The 18267-nt window shown below is 35.7% G+C and overlaps 1 protein-coding gene across 3 annotated transcripts in view; it reads right to left on the bottom strand.

The window, feature by feature from the left end:
* The window catches only part of RTN4 (reticulon 4), a 76570-nt gene that overhangs the window by 27377 nt on the left and 30926 nt on the right, over positions 1-18267 (bottom strand). The window contains exon 1 of one of the 3 annotated variants that reach the window (XM_069071720.1): positions 12711-12927. The exons of the other annotated variants lie outside the window; for them this stretch is intronic. Coding sequence (XP_068927821.1) covers positions 12711-12744 — 34 coding nt within the window. The 5' untranslated portion in view covers positions 12745-12927. Of the gene's footprint in view, positions 1-12710; positions 12928-18267 lie in introns of those variants that run through there. 3 annotated transcript variants of the gene reach the window in all.

The raw sequence follows: 18267 nt of genomic DNA on the forward strand, positions 1-18267 counted from the left end.
ATGAAGTTAAGTATTTATAGATTGACACAAAGTCACATGCATTTTCCACTCCCATCTTCCCCCAAAATCATACACTTCAGATCCAAATCACTGGCAATGCTTTTTTTGTGAACTGGGAGAGGTTTTTTAACAAGACTCAAATCAGGACAGGCAGATGGCAAGGGACAGAACACGGTTCTAGAGGTAGGAGGATAGGGATATGGAAGACATATATGTTGATAGCTTATTTTAAAGAAGCAACCAAAAATCAAACCAAAAATCCTGGACCCTTCTATTAATACTTTTTTCATGGCACTTTGGGTAATGATAATGCTGAAGATAAAGAGTTGACAGGGATAGGGCTGCAGAAAGGTGAATAAAGAGGTGTGACATTGGGATGTAAGAAATATGAAAAAAGGCACTAGGAATGATAATGGAAGTCTGAGTGAGATGGAAACAACAGTAGTATCTGTAGGGCTAAATGCTTTTTACAAGGCAGAAGAGATAGCAGCAGCAAGGAGGAAAAGAGAAATTACACACTTGAATCCAGCTTAGAAGACCAGTTGTGGCAATACTGGGATCAAGGTAAAATCAGGCATTTAAATTAGGCCCTACCTCTAACGGAAGATTAAGTGTGATATTCTAAGGTAAAATGTAACTGATAATGAATATCTAAGCAAGGTTCTTCAGAAAAGTAGTTTGGTCTATAGGCATTTTCTTTTAATTACTCAACTAGCCAAAATTAAGATGTAAAGAGAATTAAAATTCAGAGCTGGGAGGGCCCTTAGAAGGTTATCTATTATCAACTCCCTACCTTCTACAAATAGGCCTATACCAGAAAAAGCTTTCACAATCTCAAAGAGTTAATCAGAACAGAAAACAGTTAAAACAAAACAGAAAAAAATAATAATCTAATGTTGATATTACTTGAATCTTACTCTGAGTCCAATTAAACCAATATTTATTATCTACTATGCACAAAATTTATTCCACATTAATTTTTGAAATTCTGAAAATCAAATGACATGATTTGATTTTCATTCAATTTGAACACAAGCAATCTTCTTCTGTAAGAACCTATTCTGAAAAATCCTCATTTCCTTTTATTCAAAGAAAAAAAAATTCTAAATCTGTAAAACTTTGATAAATGTTTAATATACAAAGAAGTAAAATTTTTTTTCTAAAGCAAATACTTTAGCATTTAAAGTACTCAGTGCACTGAAATCTTTTCGAAATAAGTTTTCCTGGACCATTTTAGAGTAAGAGCAGCTGCCTACATTTGGTAACTGTCATCTGGCATAACTAAAAATAGTTCCTACAATAAGCATGCCTTAAATGCAAAAGTCATCCAATTACATTTTGTCTCAAATCAGCTGCTTATTGAAACTTTTGCTTTCATTATCTGTCAAGTCACATTTAAGTTTCACTCTAAAAATACTTTGGCATCAATCTGCCAACCCCCCAAAAGTACATGTCTCAAAAGGAAAAGGTAAAGAAATGGGAAATAACAAAACCTCTCTTGGTACTGCTTTAACCTGGTAATGCTTTAAGTAATAAAGTCCAACACCATACCTCAGGTAGAATTCATTTTGCATTGTGCATTCTTCCACCCATCTATACTTATGTGTTGCTTCATGAAAATAATTTCTCTAACTAAAAGCATTCAGGAAAATACTCATTTCAGCATTTTTCGCATATAGTACCGTGTTTCCCCGATAATAAGACCTATCCCGAAAATAAGCCCTATTGAGATTGCTACTGTAGTGAAGGTGATCCCCTGCGCTACATGCTACATTACGGTACCCTCTGTATGCACCGTCTCCCCCCCCGCCCCACCACGGTGAAATGCCTGCCGCGCTCGAGCTGCATCCAATCAGAGCTGCAGCAGTGGACGTGTCATCCTGTTCTTCCCCAGTGATTTGCTTGCTGGTACATTTTTTTGTTCACATTTACCTGTTTATTAAAATTGCTGTCAATGTTCATTAAAATAAGCCCTCCCCTGAAAATAAGCACTCTGGTGTTTTTCTGTCCAAAAAAAATAATAAGACAGTGTCTTATTATCGGGGGAAACACGGTAGTAAAGAACCAGAAACAAAACATAAGTCTACCAACTAGGAAATGGCTCAACAGTGATCCATGAATATAATGGAATGAATATTAAAAAATTTAAGAATGATAAGTGTGAAGAATCCAGAAAAGCACTGAGAACTTAATTATGAAATGAAGCAGAGTGAATTGGAACCAAGAAAATAATACGCAAAATCAACAAAACAGAAATAACAAAAATCATGGATTTTTCTTTGCATTACTTAAAGGGCTTTGTAATTTCCCAAAAGCAATCTAACCCATTCTCTTCCTGTTTAATTCTGGGCCCAACTCCTTGTCCTTGTATGTATGGACAAGCATCACAGGTGGTCCACCCAACTATACAGCATAATCTAGGCAACAGACATTATCCATCCATTTTCACCCTGAAGTATGGGTGGATAGGCCAGAAGTCTCTGAAATGATCTAGGATCTCATTCAACTGCCAAGATGCTATTTATAACAGAAACATCTGGATTCTCTGTTCATCATCAATTGGGAATCCCTCTTCAACATGAACTCCATACGGGACTCAGTCACAGTGGAAAACACTTTTACCAAACATGCATCTCTCCCTTTATAAGCCTAGACAAGAAGTCAAGTAACTTTTTAAAAAAAATCAACTCTTTCAACAAATACTTGACTTACTTATTTGTCAAGCACAGAAATCCAAAACAATCCAATAATATTTATTAAACACTTACTATTGCCAGGCACTGTGCTAAGTACTGAGGATATAATTAATAATATAAAATAAATTAATAGATAGTCCCTGCCCTGAAGGAGTTTAAAACCTAAAGGTGGAGACAACACAAAAGAAGGTAAGAAAGTTGGTTGGGAGAGACACAAGAAGGTACTCCATGTTCCTCCTGAGGGCTGTCCAAACCAAGTTAAAAGATTTTGGGAGATTTTTAATAGGATAAAAATGTAATAAGATATAGATAACATTACATTTTAAAACTAAATCAATGAAGCCTATAGGGATCCTTTTGTACAGATTAATAAGCCCCATTTCTGTCTGAGAGCCACCACTGGATTAGACCAACTGTAATAAAGAGAAGATCCACACTGAAGGTAACACATTTGTGAAGGGATCTATTCTCAAGATATCTGAAGGAGGGGAATATACAAAAGCTTAAAGGGGAAAAAAGGACACCTCAGGCCTTAAAACCAGAAAAAGGAAAGTGAGAGAACATGAATGACTATTTACTGATCTGTAAGCTTAATTTCTCATCTATATAAAATTGTGTGAGAATCATCTCCACAGCCATACTTAGTAAGATTATTTGTAAATAAAGACAGGCTTTTTGCAAGCAATATTCCATAGGAAACATCTTTACTTTCATTTAAGTGACTCTGAGACGTAGAAACTTAAAGATTCTACTGTGCTTACTGCTTTTAGTTTTTTTTTTTTTAAGCATTTGATTTGGTGGAATAAAAAATACCACTTTATCAGTTTTTTTTTTCAACAAGGTGTTTATCATCTTTCAAGATCCCTTGAAAATCCAAGAAAACACATAACCTTGACCACTGACCTATGGTATAAATCCCCAAAGGACATGGAAAAAACAGCAATAATAAAATTAATATAGCATCTTGTGGTTTACTATTATTACTGTTATCATTTGTATAGTGCTTCAGAATTTGCAATGTGCTTTACAAATATTATTATTTGATCTCCACAATTACCCTGGGGAGATAGGCACTATAATTATTCTTATTTTACAGATGAGGAAAGTGAGGCAGACAAGGGTCAAGGGATTTGCCCAGTATCACATAGCTAGTAAAGTTTGAGGATGGATTTGAACTCAGGTCTTCCTGAGCCCAGATTCAGTGTTCTATATACTGTGCCAACCAGTTGCCTGTTTACCTGATTTATCACACCTGATACATCAACCTATAAGAGAAGCATTACAGGTATACTATCACTATTTGATCCTCTGCAGAAGAAAAGTAAAAGGCTCAGTATCAGATACAGGATTTAAACCCAGAATTCTCCTGAGCAGTTTTTTCACTATACTCAGAAAGAGATAAGTTGTGGAAATAACTAATGTCACCATGAAAAGCATACACTAAGGAGAACAAAACTTTTTTCTAAAATCATCACTTACCAGAAATCAAACTCATGACAAAAGTGACTTAAAATAATTTATAAATCACAACTTTTTTTTTTATTAAGCAATCAGGGTTAAGTAACTTGCTCAAGGTTACACGGCCAGGTGTTTCTGGGTGGGTGCTAAGTGTCTGAGCCCGGGATTCGATCTCTAGGTCGTTCTGACACTGGAGCAGGTACTCTTACTCGCTGTGCTACCTGGCCACCCCAATATAAATCACAACTTTATCACATAAATGTCTAATCCCTTGATTTAATCTTGCCTTACAACTAAAACTTTGTATGTGCTCATTGGCATATGGTATTGGGACACAATTTAAAATTTATGTTACAGTACTTCATAGGCACTTTCCAAACATTCTACTTACCATTACACTAAGAAAATGATTATTAGAATGCCTAAAATCAATTTCTTGCCTTCAATTTTTAGAACACACTATTGTTTCAATTTACATTTATAAATGAACATCTAATTCAGTTGCAAAACCATTAGCTATAGCTACAATATAGCAAAAAAAGGCAAAATTTATCTTTTCTTCATTTAGAGTGCTCATATTTTTCCAAAAGAAAGAATATAAGATTTCCATCAACTTTTACCTTTATTAAAATTTAATGTATTGTTATTTCTCACCAAAAATGTCAGCTTACTTTTCTGGATTTCCTTTTATTTCTCCCATCCCATTATTTTCCAGCTTCATTTTATAAAAAGGTATCAATACATAGAATATAAACTTTTTAATTTCTCTATTCAAATATAAACTATTTTTAAAAAAAGAGAAAACAGACGATTAAGACTAGGGGTACAGTCACAAATTTGAGAGCAAGATCTGTTTGTTTTTCTCTTTCTATCCCTAAGGCTTAGTGCAACACTTTGCACAGAGTAATTAATAAAAGCTTCTTCATTCATTCACTTTTCTAAACCTATCATGTAGCTTAGCTACTTTAATGATACTGAGTCTAGTTCCTCAGCCCCAGATAAAAGTTTCGACAATTTTCACTTACAAAAGTAGCTCTTGGAGAAGCTAGGTGGCGCAGTGAATAGAGCACGGGCCCTGGAGTCAGGAGGACCTGAGTTCAAATGCCACCTCACACACTTAACACTTACTAGCTGTGTGACCTTGGGCAAGTCACCTAACACCCCAAATGCCCTGCCTTCCCCCCCAAAAAAGAAAAAATGTAGCTCTCATTTAAACAAATATGAAAACTTTTTATTCAACAAAACAATTTTCCACTTTGCTCTGCAAAACTCATGACATTCTATTTAACAACTACTATAGAAGCTCTGTGAACTAGTTGAGAACCTCTCATAATACTGATCAAAAACAAGGAAATAAAGCACTCAAATTAGACTGTGCACTAATTAAACAGAGGCTGTACTAACACTAGGGAATGGAAGATGTGTGTGGTTTTTAAACTTCCAAGCATGTAACTGTAGTAGATAGAGTGCTATGCTAAGATCTGAATTCAAATTCTGCCTCAAATACTTAATAACTGTGTTATCTGAAATAAATCAAAAACCTTGGCATCTTGGACAACTCCCTAGGTTCCTATGACTTATCTATAAGTCATGCATAGAACAGAGAGTTCCCTACCCAAAAAAAGGTGATTTTTAAAATTAGAATTCATTCTCTCTTTCTGTCTTTCCCTGTCTCTCTCTTTCTCTGTGTACCATAAGAATTAGGCAGGTTAATACTGTTCATCTATAAAGTTCTTCCAGATTAAATGTATACATGTTAATATGTACAAGGTCATAGTAATATATCATGGGAAGACAAAAGCAGTGTTTTAGTACCAACTAATAAATCACATAAAGATTATTAAGTGCAATTTTGACTAAAAATACAAAAACAAAAACATGAAAACCACATATCTGAGTTGTCTTTTTTAAGGTATACTCACTCTCACTACATCAACCTTACTGTATGTCTCAGATATCATCGAAAACATTTTTTTCACACTATATTTCAAGGCAATGCAGCAAACTTTGACCTCAGCTCAGTGTTCTATAACAGAGAGGGAGAGGGGCAATGTATCCCCAAGCAACAGCCCAATTAAATTTATGGTTAAAGTACAAGTATGTACTGAACTATTGTTTCTCATTCAACAACTCTTTCCCCTCTATCCAAATTCTGGTGGGGGTAGCTCAAGGGGCAAGGAAATGAAAGAAGAGCCCAGGGAGACCCAGAAGACAGTCTGAATTCTATACTCCGACTAAATGTTCTTTCCAAGGCCTAGAGTGTAACTAATCCTTAAGGATGGATAAAAATTTCACTCCTGGGCCAGGAAGCAGCTTTTCCCCCACCCCCCCTTGAGATTTTATTATGACCTTGGGACACAGCTGAACAGCAGAAGTTGTCAAACCTGCCTCTTCCACACCGGTGTCACATACCTTTCAATGCAGATCAAAAAACACAAAAAAGAGATGTACAGTCAGTTGGTATAAACAAAAAATATTTTAACATGTGATTTCTAAAAATCTTGCTATTTAAACTCAAACAGAAACAGAGTAAAATGAAAAGACTGCCTCACTGTCTCTGAAAATAAGAAGTCACATACCCAAGTAGTATGGTGGTAAGAGAATTGCAGAATTAAAGATCTGGGTTCCAAATCAATTTTATGTCTTTCCACACAAGCTGTTATACCTCTCAGAAATTTAGTTTCCATGGGGCAGCCAGGTGGCGCAGCGAATAAGAGCACCGGCCCCGGAATCGGGAGACCCCGGAGATCTGGCATCAGTTCTGGCCTCAGATACTTAAGCACCCACACAAAATAAATGGCCGTGTAACCTTGAGCAAGTTACTTAACCCCAATTGCTTTAAAAAAAAAAAGAGAGAAGAAATTTCGTTTCCTCATCTACAAAATGAGGGAACTAAATCAATTAAGAAAGGACTAAACAAACTGTGGCACAAGAATGTAATGGAATACTATGAGAGTGGAAGAAATAAGGAATATGAAGCAGAGGAACATAAGACATAAGAACTGATGCAAAGCAAAGTAAGCAGAACCAGGAACACAAGGAAAGCAATGAAAATGAAAAAAAAAAAAAAACCCAAAACAGAATACTGTTAAATCACAAAGACCAATCCTGACCCAAAGAAGAGATAAGAAAACACATCTCCCTCCCTTCTTTGCAAGAGAGGGACAGGATACCCTATGGGTATGAAAAATATCTATTAGTTGATCAATTAGTTTTGCTGAACTGCCCCCCCTTTTAAATTCTTTGCTACAAGGAATTGGGGGGAGGGGAGAAAAGGGAAGGAATAATGTTCAAATTTGTAAATGGTGATGCAAAAATGATGCATTTTTTTTTTTAAGCAATTGGGGTTAAGTAACTTGCTCAAGGTTACATGGCCAGTTATTTCTGGGTGTGGTGCTGAGTATCTGAGCCCGGATTTGATCCAGGTCATCCCAACACTGGAGCCTGCTCTTACTTGCTGAGCCACCTGGCCGCCCCTAAGCAATTGGGGTTAAGTAACTTGCTCAAGGTTACACGGCCAGGTGTTTCTGGGTGGGTGCTAAGTGTCTGAGCCCGGGATTCGATCTCCAGGTCTTCTCAACACTGGAGCCGGTGCTCTTACTCGCTGTGCTACCTGGCCGCCCCTGCAATTTTTTTTTTACAATGGAGTTGGACTGAATCTTACAGCATTCAAGTTCTATGATTCTAAAGCCAACTAAGCTAATTGCTTCTAGTCAATAATTTGAAGAGAAAAACAAAAATCTCCAAATTCTTCTTTCTCAACAAAATAGAACTGTTGAAAAAAAAGACTATTCAAAAATACACTGTTCAATAGTAATTATCACACCCCTCTTCTCCCTAATACATTTCCCTAATCTTTCCCATGCTATCCAAGTCATATAAAAGCAACTCAATATTACATAAGATGTGATTCTAGTCAGCTAATTACTCCACTTGAAATAAGCATTTATTAAGCACTTACTATGTGCAAGACACTGACAAAATAAATACTTCCCATTCAGTTAGAATTTCAACAATATGCATATAAACTTTATGTTCCTCTATTAGTTAAGGACTCTAAAAATTAAGCTTGAGAACTTAAGGCAAGAGTTCTCATTCAAATACTCTATTTGTATTTTCTCCAAATAAGTTTCTTCTATATCACCATGTTCTCCCAAAGTACTCATGTATTCCCTCCCCATAGGGGAAAAATAATGATGCAACCAGCAGGACACCGTCCACAGTCCACCCTACTTGAGTGAGCTTCACTGCTCGCTGTATCCATGTGTGGGCGCGAACGCGAACACACCCACACCCACACCCACCCTCTAAGCTTCAATTCTCCCATCTGGGACCCCTGCTCTAAGAAGTGGGCTTTAGGTGGAATAACCCACTGAAAATACACCTGTGTCAAAGTATGTATTTTAGAAGGGCTTCCCCCTCCTCAAACTCCACTCACTAGTTACCAAAAAGCTGTTTTGCCCAAAAGCTGTTTTCTCAATCTTCATTCTCATTAACTGTATTTTAATCTTTTGAAACAGATGTTCATTCCTCCTTCTTGAAATTCTTCTTCCTTGGTAAATGTTGAACTCCTACTCTTCCCTCACCAATGTAACCCCCACCCTTAATGGTTCTACTTCTTCCTGTTGCCTCTCAGTCTTGGGTGTTCCCCAAGATTCAGTGCTCAGATTTTAAAATTCCATCAATTATCTATGTGAAACTCCCAGATTTTTATCACCACCACCAACAGCAGTAAGACCAGCACTTGTACTAGGCACCACTACCACAACAAGCTAGTATTTAGATATCACTTTAAAGATTTGCAAAGCAGGTGCTATTATTACCCCCACTTTACAGATAACAGAACAGAGAAAGATAAGAGGATGAATAACTTGCCCAGGGTTACACAGATATAGTTAAGAGTCAGAGGCAGAATTTGAGCCCAGATCTTCCTAGCTCCAAAGTCCTACATTTTATCTACCTAGCAGCCAGTCACTAAACCTATCCTCCCTTTCTGCATCTTTGAGTACCATATTTCCACTTCCCTGGTGGATAATTTTCACTCAGACAACACACTGCATCTTAACCTCAACAAACTAAAATTAAATTCATCATCATCCCTCTAAAACCAGTTTCAGAAACTAGCTTTCCTATCAGTTAATAAACATTTATGAAATGCCTACTATGTGCCAGGTACTATGCTAAACTCTGGAGAAATAAAGAACAAAAGACAGTCCTTGCTCTCAAGGAGTTTGCAATCTAATGGGCAAGACAACCTGCAAACAAATATGTACCAGACGTACAAATATGTCATATGCAAGATAAACAGGAAATAATCAAGAGGGAAGGCAATAGCATTAAGAGGGAAGTGGCAAAGACTACCTGTAGAAAATGAGATTTTTAGGTGGGACTTAAAGTCAGCAGGTAGAGATAAGAAGTGAGAGCATTCCTGGAATGAGGAGCTAAGAAATGAAATGTTTTGTTCAAGGAACAGCCAAGAGGCCACTGTCACTGCGCTGAAGAGTAAGTGGTGGAGAGTAAGAAGACTGGAAAGGTAGGAGGGGGTTAGGCTTAGAGCGCTGAATGCCAAGCACAACATTTGTATTTGATCTTGGAGGCAATAGGGAGCCATTGGAGTTTACTGGATTGGGTGGAAGGGTGGGAGTGACATAATCAGATTTTCACTTTAGGAAAATCATTTTGGCGGTTAAATAGGGAATGTACTAGAGTGGAGAGAGACTGGCAGGCCTACCAACAGGCTATTTTGCCCAAATGGGCTATTGTTCAGGCATAAGGTGAAGAGTGCTGGCATGCTAAAGTGGAGGTACTTTTGTTTGTAGAATACAGTCCCTCAGGGCCTTTTAAAAACTTTTGTCATTTCTGATTCTTTTCTCCTTCCAAGGGCCTCACACTCATCTGTTCCTTCCTTCACTTTACTTTTCTCATGTCCACCTGCCCAAGAGACTTACAGTCCACTGCTCTTTGCACTATATAATTCCAATCTTATTTCCCAATATTATCCCACAAAATTAGCCTAGTAAAGTCAGGTAATTCCTCCTTTCTCCCTTGCCACAAGTCCTGAATACTTTCCTTTATTTTCCTGCCTGATTCCTTCCCTATCTCTGAAAGCCCAGCTAGAGTCCCAACTTCTTAGAATTTCTATAGCACTTTAGTGACTAAAGCACTCATTGGGCATTTCTCAAATACTATCTTGCACTGTCACTTATCTTCATGTGCCTGTCGTTTTTTTCCCATTAAATCTTCCCTATGAGAACTAGAATCACTTCTTATACTTTGTTTTGGTATCCTTAAGCACTTCTTGCATTTCATAGCATCTTAATAAACAATCACCTACAGACTGAAATAATAGCTAGGTAGGTTTCATTTGTCATAGACATTTCAGCTAAAGGATCATAGCTTTGGAAATCAATGTAATCCAACCCAGAAATAAGATCTGAGTCACTCAAAAAGGAATGAAAATCCAGACCAAGATTATAAGAACAATATAAATAAAATATATAATCTCAAGGCCTTACTTTGAAACTTTGGCAATAATGACCCATTTCCCTCAAAATTAAAAGTGTAATAGGCCCATGGGGGAGAAGGAACTCAATTATTTTATTTGAAATAGCTCTTCTATATTTCAAGCTCTAAATTCTGTCATTAGATGTACTTTAACTACAATATTGACCAAGGTAGGAAAGAAAAAAAATTAAGGCAATACATTTTTTAACTCTTCCCGCATGGTAAGTGCTTCCTATGAGTGTGCCAACCCCTCTAAAACAACAAAAGTACTTTTTATTTGAATTGAGGAGTCTCAAGTCTTGAGATATATTTAGAACAGATGGTTTTATTCTCACCAGAAAGCATTCATTTATCTTACAAAGCAGAGAACGAAATATACACACTCCAAGGCAGGTACCTTTACCCACAAATCAATCCAAAACAAAAGCCAAGGGTCTGATTTGGCACAAATAACAAAGAATTCAAAAACAATTTAAAATACACCAAGAGGTTTCTTTGGATTCTTGGCCTTATCAACGTCTCAGATTCAGAAAAAAAAAAAGGGGGGGAGGTTATTAACAGAGGCAACCTAAAAATTTACAATTTTATTAAATACTTGAAAATGGTGCTACAAATTAATATTACAGTATCACATACCTTAATAACTAGAGCTGGCTCTAAATTTTTACCTATTTGAAGGGAACAGGTTATATTTATTATAGTCACTACCATCATTCCTCAGAGTGTGTGACTTAGTGGAAGGCTGTACTAGAGGCAGGAAGACCTGGTTCCAAGTTCTGCATTTGATACATACTAACCTATTTGACCATGAGTGAGGTGAATCAAAAACTCAGTGTCCCCAAGTGACTCTCTAAGATTAGAAATTATAAGTGCGGATAGAGTTTTTCACAAAGGTATTACTCCTAACCTGCTATCCACACCAAAAATTCATCAAAATGAGAGTCTGTTAACATTTCTCACTGGTATGGGATTCCTCATTAAGATTCCTAAAATTCACTTTCATATCTTAGTGTGAATTCACATTCACCATTTCCCCCCCATATTTTCTTTCTTTTACCAAATTAAGCCAGGAAGAAATTTTATAGTGAATGTTATGGTTATTAGTTCTCCATAATTTACTATTGTACCCACAATCACTTAAACCCTACTTACTGTGCCAGTATTTAAGGTATTTTATTCTTGGGAACAACTTAATAATACTTGTAAAACCTTAAACGATTCCTTAACATATATTTATATATTCAGATAATTTCTAATTCAGCATAACTCAAAAATCAGACAACTGAAATTCTGAGAGGGCATTCTACAAGGCCTTTTTAAAATAATTTTATAAATTTTTAAGAGCAAGGCTTCAGGCCTATCATTTTCAGCTTTCTCCTTTAAACAGTATTTAACTAAGCAAACTTAAAATAAAATCTTAAGAGCATACTTACAGTTATAAAATATATAAAAGCTTACAGGAGCTAAATTCTTACACAATTATCTACTGAAAACTTAAAGGGGTCTGAGCTTAAGAGGGGAGGAAAAGGGATAGAGATCACTGATTGGTTATTACAAGGACAAAGGTTAATGAATCATGTCTAGACATTTATTTAAAATAGCACTTGCCAATCACATTTTTAAGGTTTTGAAACACAATTATAATCTGATTAGAAGGGATTTAGCAACAACACTGCTAACATCTAAAATATCAAAGGAAAAAGAGATCAAAAGAATTTCAGTGATGCATATTTAATTCAAAAATGTAAATGTTTACCAAAATTCAAACACAAATTACCAGTTGAGTGAACAAATCAGCCTTGAACTACACTGATCAAACAGTACAAGGTTAAAGCAATAATCTAAACCAAATGCCAATGAAATGTTTAGAACAAGCCATTTTACAGTGAATAGCAAAAGGTATGAACATACACTGCCTGATTTAGTAATAAATTTCAAGCCTTTTCAGTTTCATTTTCAATCGAAAAACCTAACCTGCAAGCTGCAATCAGCAAACAACATGGCTGGTCCCATACAAAAGCATAAGAAAAGGAAATTTTCAAGCAGATTTACCCTTGTCCTTCCAATTTTTCTGCTGACCGTCCATGGCTCCCCAAAAGATCTAGCCGACAGCTGGGATTATCAATTATGCATACCAAGAGAAAAGCTGCAAAAAGAAAAATCTACTGCCTGGGATATGAAACATCAGTTTCCTCCACAGAGGTCTGCAGTCTTATGTGCTGCACAACTACTGCAGGACTTGTGTCACCTGACGTCTTCTGGGTGTGGAGCAGACTGACGCAGTGCAATCTGTAACTAGGCTACTAATACCTCAACACTAATTCCTGCATTCAATCTGCTTATTGTTCTAACTATTGGCTTGTAGCTCAGACCAAAAAGAACCCATTTGTCCAGTGAGGGCAGACTATCAATCTACATAAAAGAAATCTAATTTTCCTTATGGCAAAAACGCTATTGACACATATCTGTTACGTCTGGGTAATGCTTTTTTGCCAGACATTATGATACGGGCATTCAGGCTCAGTTTAAACTATAAACTGATTATCACAAGGATTGTACCTTATACAATTAAAATGAGCTGATCTAAAGAAGAGTCAGAGCTTACATTCATTTCGAATTTGTTAAGTGAAAAGTTCTTCTTGCTCTAAATTTATTAGTTAAATATTTAGCATCTAGTGTATACTTAAGTGTATCTGAGAAGCTACTCACAGAATCAAGAAATTCTGAAGAATAATTTAATAGAGAAATGCTGTTTTATTTAGACACATTCTAGAACCAGAATTTCTTCAATAACTTTTAATATCAGCTCATTTTGTCCTTTATCCAAAATATAAAACTGGATAGCACTTAAAGGAGAATATTCTTTGATTCATTCATTGACACATTCTTTACAAAGGAAAGGAAAATTCACATGCTAAAAATCCTTTTAGTAACCTTTAGAAACTTCTATGTGAAAACAAAGACAAAAACCCTTTTAAACTATGTCAAAATTTCTAAAATTTGGTAATTCAATTTAATTAAATCAAGAGAATGCTTTTACGCTAGTGAAGAATATATACTATTATAAAAGCTTCTGTCATATATGGCTAATTACTTTTAAATAAGCACACTGGCCAAACATATAACATTAAAATTTAGCCTTCACAAGTCATAAAGTAGTTAAAAGAAATATATGAAACGACAGTGCTGCACGAAATATGATCTATGATTGAAAGTCCATTTTTGTTGAGATACCATACTCAGTAATCTTATAATGAAATTGGAATGTTTCTGGAACTTCCTAGAATTATGTGGGCTGGAAAATCCTTAAATATCAGATGTGACAAATAGTCAATGACTCATTTCTTGCTTCGCCACCTACCAAATATGAATGATGCAAAACAATTTTGAGAGATTATGTTTCACCTCCAGTAAAAAGTAACACATAAAGTTATATTTCATATATTGTAGCCTGGGGCTTCTTTAACTTGAGAACTATGAGACCATACTGTACCTAAGAGCCCTCAAATTTAAGTTTTGGAAATGGCATTGCTTGGGGCGGCTAGGTGAGTAGAGCGTTGGCCCCAGAGTCAGGAGGACCCAAGTTTGGTTCCGGCCTCAGACACTTAACATCCACACACAAATACTAGCTGTGTAACCTTGGGCAAGTTACTTAACCCCAATTGCTCTCCAAAAGGCAAAAAAAAAAAAAGGCATTGCTCTTTAAAAAGCTTTTTTAAATATCAGGATCCAAACTGAACCTTTGATATTCCATATCAATTTATAAAATTTTATATATTAGAGCAAGCCTGTACATCCAAAAATCCTGTTACTTTTTAATGGTAACCAAACTACTTTTTTCTAACTATATTTTCCTGGCTCCGCTTACTTCACTCTAAATCAATTTACAGGTATTTTAGGAGCTAAACTTATTTACTTCATTAGCACAAGGAACTCCTAGATGAGGAAAACTCCCTCTACCAATTCAAACTGGCTCCTTCCCTGCAATGTTCAGTCTTGGAGAACTGCCTACACTCCAGAGAGGATACTGGACTTCCCCTCTACCCGCAGGAATGCCTCTTTTAAAAAGGTGTTCAAAGGTCTCCACATACTCCACCCCCAACATCTCTTTGAAAAAGGATTTTAAAAAGCAGTCCTTCTGTCATAGTATAGTGGAAAGAACTTTGAACTTGGGAGTTAGAAGACTTGGATTTCAATAATGCCTTTGACAACACCTGATGGCTATGTGACCACAGACCAGATAGCTAACCTTGTAGGGACTTCGTTTCTTTATCTGGGAATAGGCTATGTTCCTCATCTAGGGACAGGCTACTTACCACCTCACAGGGTTGTTCTGTGAAAAAACAGTACCCAAACCTTAAAAGTGCTATAGAAATAAGAATTATTAACATTGCCTAACTCATTCTTTCCCTATCAGTCATATAATGGCTTAGAAAAATGCAAACTAGTATTATATTTGTCACATTGTAGTTTTATCGTCAAATATTTACTGACTACATTTTTAATCTGGTTCAGACTGCACACAGAAGTTTTGTTGGCCACTGGCTGACAATCAGTTTGATATCTCTGGCATAAACAACCTAACCTTCAACATATCCTGCTATAAGACATACATTAACAATTTTATTTAGAGAGCAAAATGAGGTGAAAAAATCCTAATTAGGGTTCTAACTATTAGAACCCTAATTCTATATTTCAAGTGAGCTGGAATATTAAAATTAAACCACAAGCAAATCATGTTGAGACATTTCAGCTGCAAGGACACATATTCCCTGATGCTGATAGCATGCACAAAAACACTGTTCCTTTGGAACTAGCAACTTTCTCTAATTTTCTTTTACACTGTGTTTTTAGGACTGGATTAATAAAGTTAGATAGGGTGGGTTATCTGAAACTGCTTCTCTCTAAAGAACTCTGGGAAAACACTGACAAGTTCTCCGAGAGGACATTTGGGATACCTGGAAAAGAATACCTGGGATACTTCCTAGCTGTGTGATCAATGCTAAATTTCATAAGCCCTCCGAGTCTCAATTTCTTCATCAGTAAAATGAAGATAATAAAAGTTGTATTACTTATCTCCAGAGGTTGTCATGAGAATCAAATGGAATGATACACATAAGCGGTTTTTTCAATTTCTATTTTGCAAATGTTAAAATGTACATTAATATCTGAATCTTTAATTTTTCAATTTTCCTTATCAGTGACCAAAGATTTCCATCCTTACAAACTCCTTGGCTCAAAGTCAACAATTATTTAGAATTCAACTTACCTTACATTTGTTAGGTTTTATATTTTATATTTATATTTTATCCTAAGGAGATTTTTAAAGGACATGTGAGATCTAGGAGTGAGCAACATTTTTCAAGTGAGTTCTAAGGGTGGGTAATTTCCATAGCTGTCTGATTTCAAATTCAAGAGATTACTAAACTAGAGAAAAAAAATTAATGAACTACAAAATTTAAAATATCATTGTTAGAACCCTGCAAAATACATAAAGCTCATTCATTATTTAGAAAACTATTCACATAGCTTTGAGTCTCCTAGCTAAGCTATTTCAGGAGTCTACAAGCCTAAAACTATTTTCATAATAATGCTAAAATGTTTTAATTTCTTATATGGTAAATATCAATAGCTATAACCTACTGATACAAAGTCTACTTGGATTGGCGGGGGGGGGGGGGGGGGGGGGAGATTATAAATTTTTAAAATAAAAATAAAAAAACAAAAAAAATAAAAAGAAAAGAAAAATGGGGGGGGGGGGGGGGGGGGGGGGTATTTGAAGGGGTCCTTCAATAATTTCAATAATAAATCTAAAAGCATCCTGAGATACCTATAAGGAATTTAAAAACTGGTCCCTACGATGAAGACATCATAAATGTGAATCCAGAAAGAAAACACATACTGCTTCACAGAAATTTTAAAAATGAACTTCCAGTTCGTTTTTAAGGAACTAAACAGATATGCTCATTTGTTATGTTCTTAATATTAAAAGCTTTTTAAAAACGAAACCCATGTGCAGTCATATAACACCCCCTATGGGCAGAATTAGAAAACTTCAGCTTTGACTAATGAATGGAGAGAAAGCAGTATTAAAGTGGAATGTACTGGATATGGTATTTAGAGATGCAAGTCTAAATCCTACTGCTGCTTACTCCCAGTGATCAATCGGGTTTCCTTATTTGTACAATTGGAGTGAAAGAAGGTGGGCCATTAGATGACCACTTGCAGTTCTAAATGTATGGTTTCATGTAATACATTTTAAAGCAGTATTTCAACCAGGGGATTCTAGCTCAAGTTAATAGCAAAAAATAAAATCTGACCAAGCTGTAACATATGAATAACTTCACATAAAACCATGCAAAGAATCAATATTAACAGCTACAAGTTACCAAATTACAGAGGTAATACTCAAGAGGATAACAATTTAATATTAGCTCTGTGTCATATAATCTAAAACAAACCTCTAAGTATATTTAAATTACATGTTCTCATGAAAAGCATTATTTACTTCATATTTTTAAAGTACATAGGTTGAGGGAGTTCACAAGAATATATAATAACATAATAAAATGACCCAATTACTCAGTCTGAAATAAAAGTTGTTCATATTTTAAAAATAAGACATTTCAGAAATATTATTTGTTGGTATTTACTAAATACAGCAAAGTATAAGATAGGATGATATAGAGAAAATAGCAACTAGATTTGAATCAAAAGACCTCAATTCTAATCCTAGCTGTTCTACTTAAATACCTAAGAGGCAAGTCATTTAAGTTTATCTGTATTCAACTGTAAAATGAGAGGAACTGAACTAGACAGATGACCTTGAAGGTTCCAGTTCCAAATCACAGAAGTCAAATATTCCTTTTTAGAAAAATATTAGCCCTTGTTGGGCAAGTTTTTTAATTTAGTCAGTCTGATTGCATTTCACTAGAAGTTTTCTACCTTAGACACTAGATGGCACCAAAACCTATCTTCAAGCTGTGAGGCTACTTAAAAATCTTTCCAGAAGTTTATTTTGGTATTTCTACTGGCTCTATGGAACAAGAACATGTTACAGAAAGGATATGGAGAGGAAAGATTAAAAAAAAAAAATACATATATAGGGGGAGAAGGTGCTTCTGCTAGTTGATACAGTAGGGAAAGTCACATAAATGTCAAGCTTTCCACCATATTTCATTTCAACAAATTGTTTAACTCATGCAATTCCTATTGTACTACCTACTAGGAGAAAAGATGCCATTTTGCTACCACATGGTCATTGTTCTCAGGGACCTCTGGGAGTAGGGAAGTGGAAAAGGAGAGTAAGAGGACATATACACATATAACATATGTATATATTGCAGGTAAGTATAAATAACTAATACCAAGCAACACGTAAAATATTATTGTATGTGCGCAGGCCTAAAATTTAGGTACTCATCATCAGTCTGGACAATTACAATGGCCTCCTAATTCCTCTCCTTGTTCAAATTTCTCCCCTTTCCAATCCATTCTCCACCCAGCTTCCAAAATAATACTTCTAACATACAAGCCTGATTGTCACTCACTCCTGTGGCTCCCTCTTGTCTCTAGGATCAAATGTTTGGCATTTAAAGCCTATCACGTG

Source organism: Petaurus breviceps, unplaced genomic scaffold (genome assembly GCF_028583685.1).
Source record: "Petaurus breviceps papuanus isolate PSGF00001 unplaced genomic scaffold, PetGlider_PUasm1.0 90842, whole genome shotgun sequence".
NCBI lineage: Eukaryota > Metazoa > Chordata > Mammalia > Diprotodontia > Petauridae > Petaurus > Petaurus breviceps.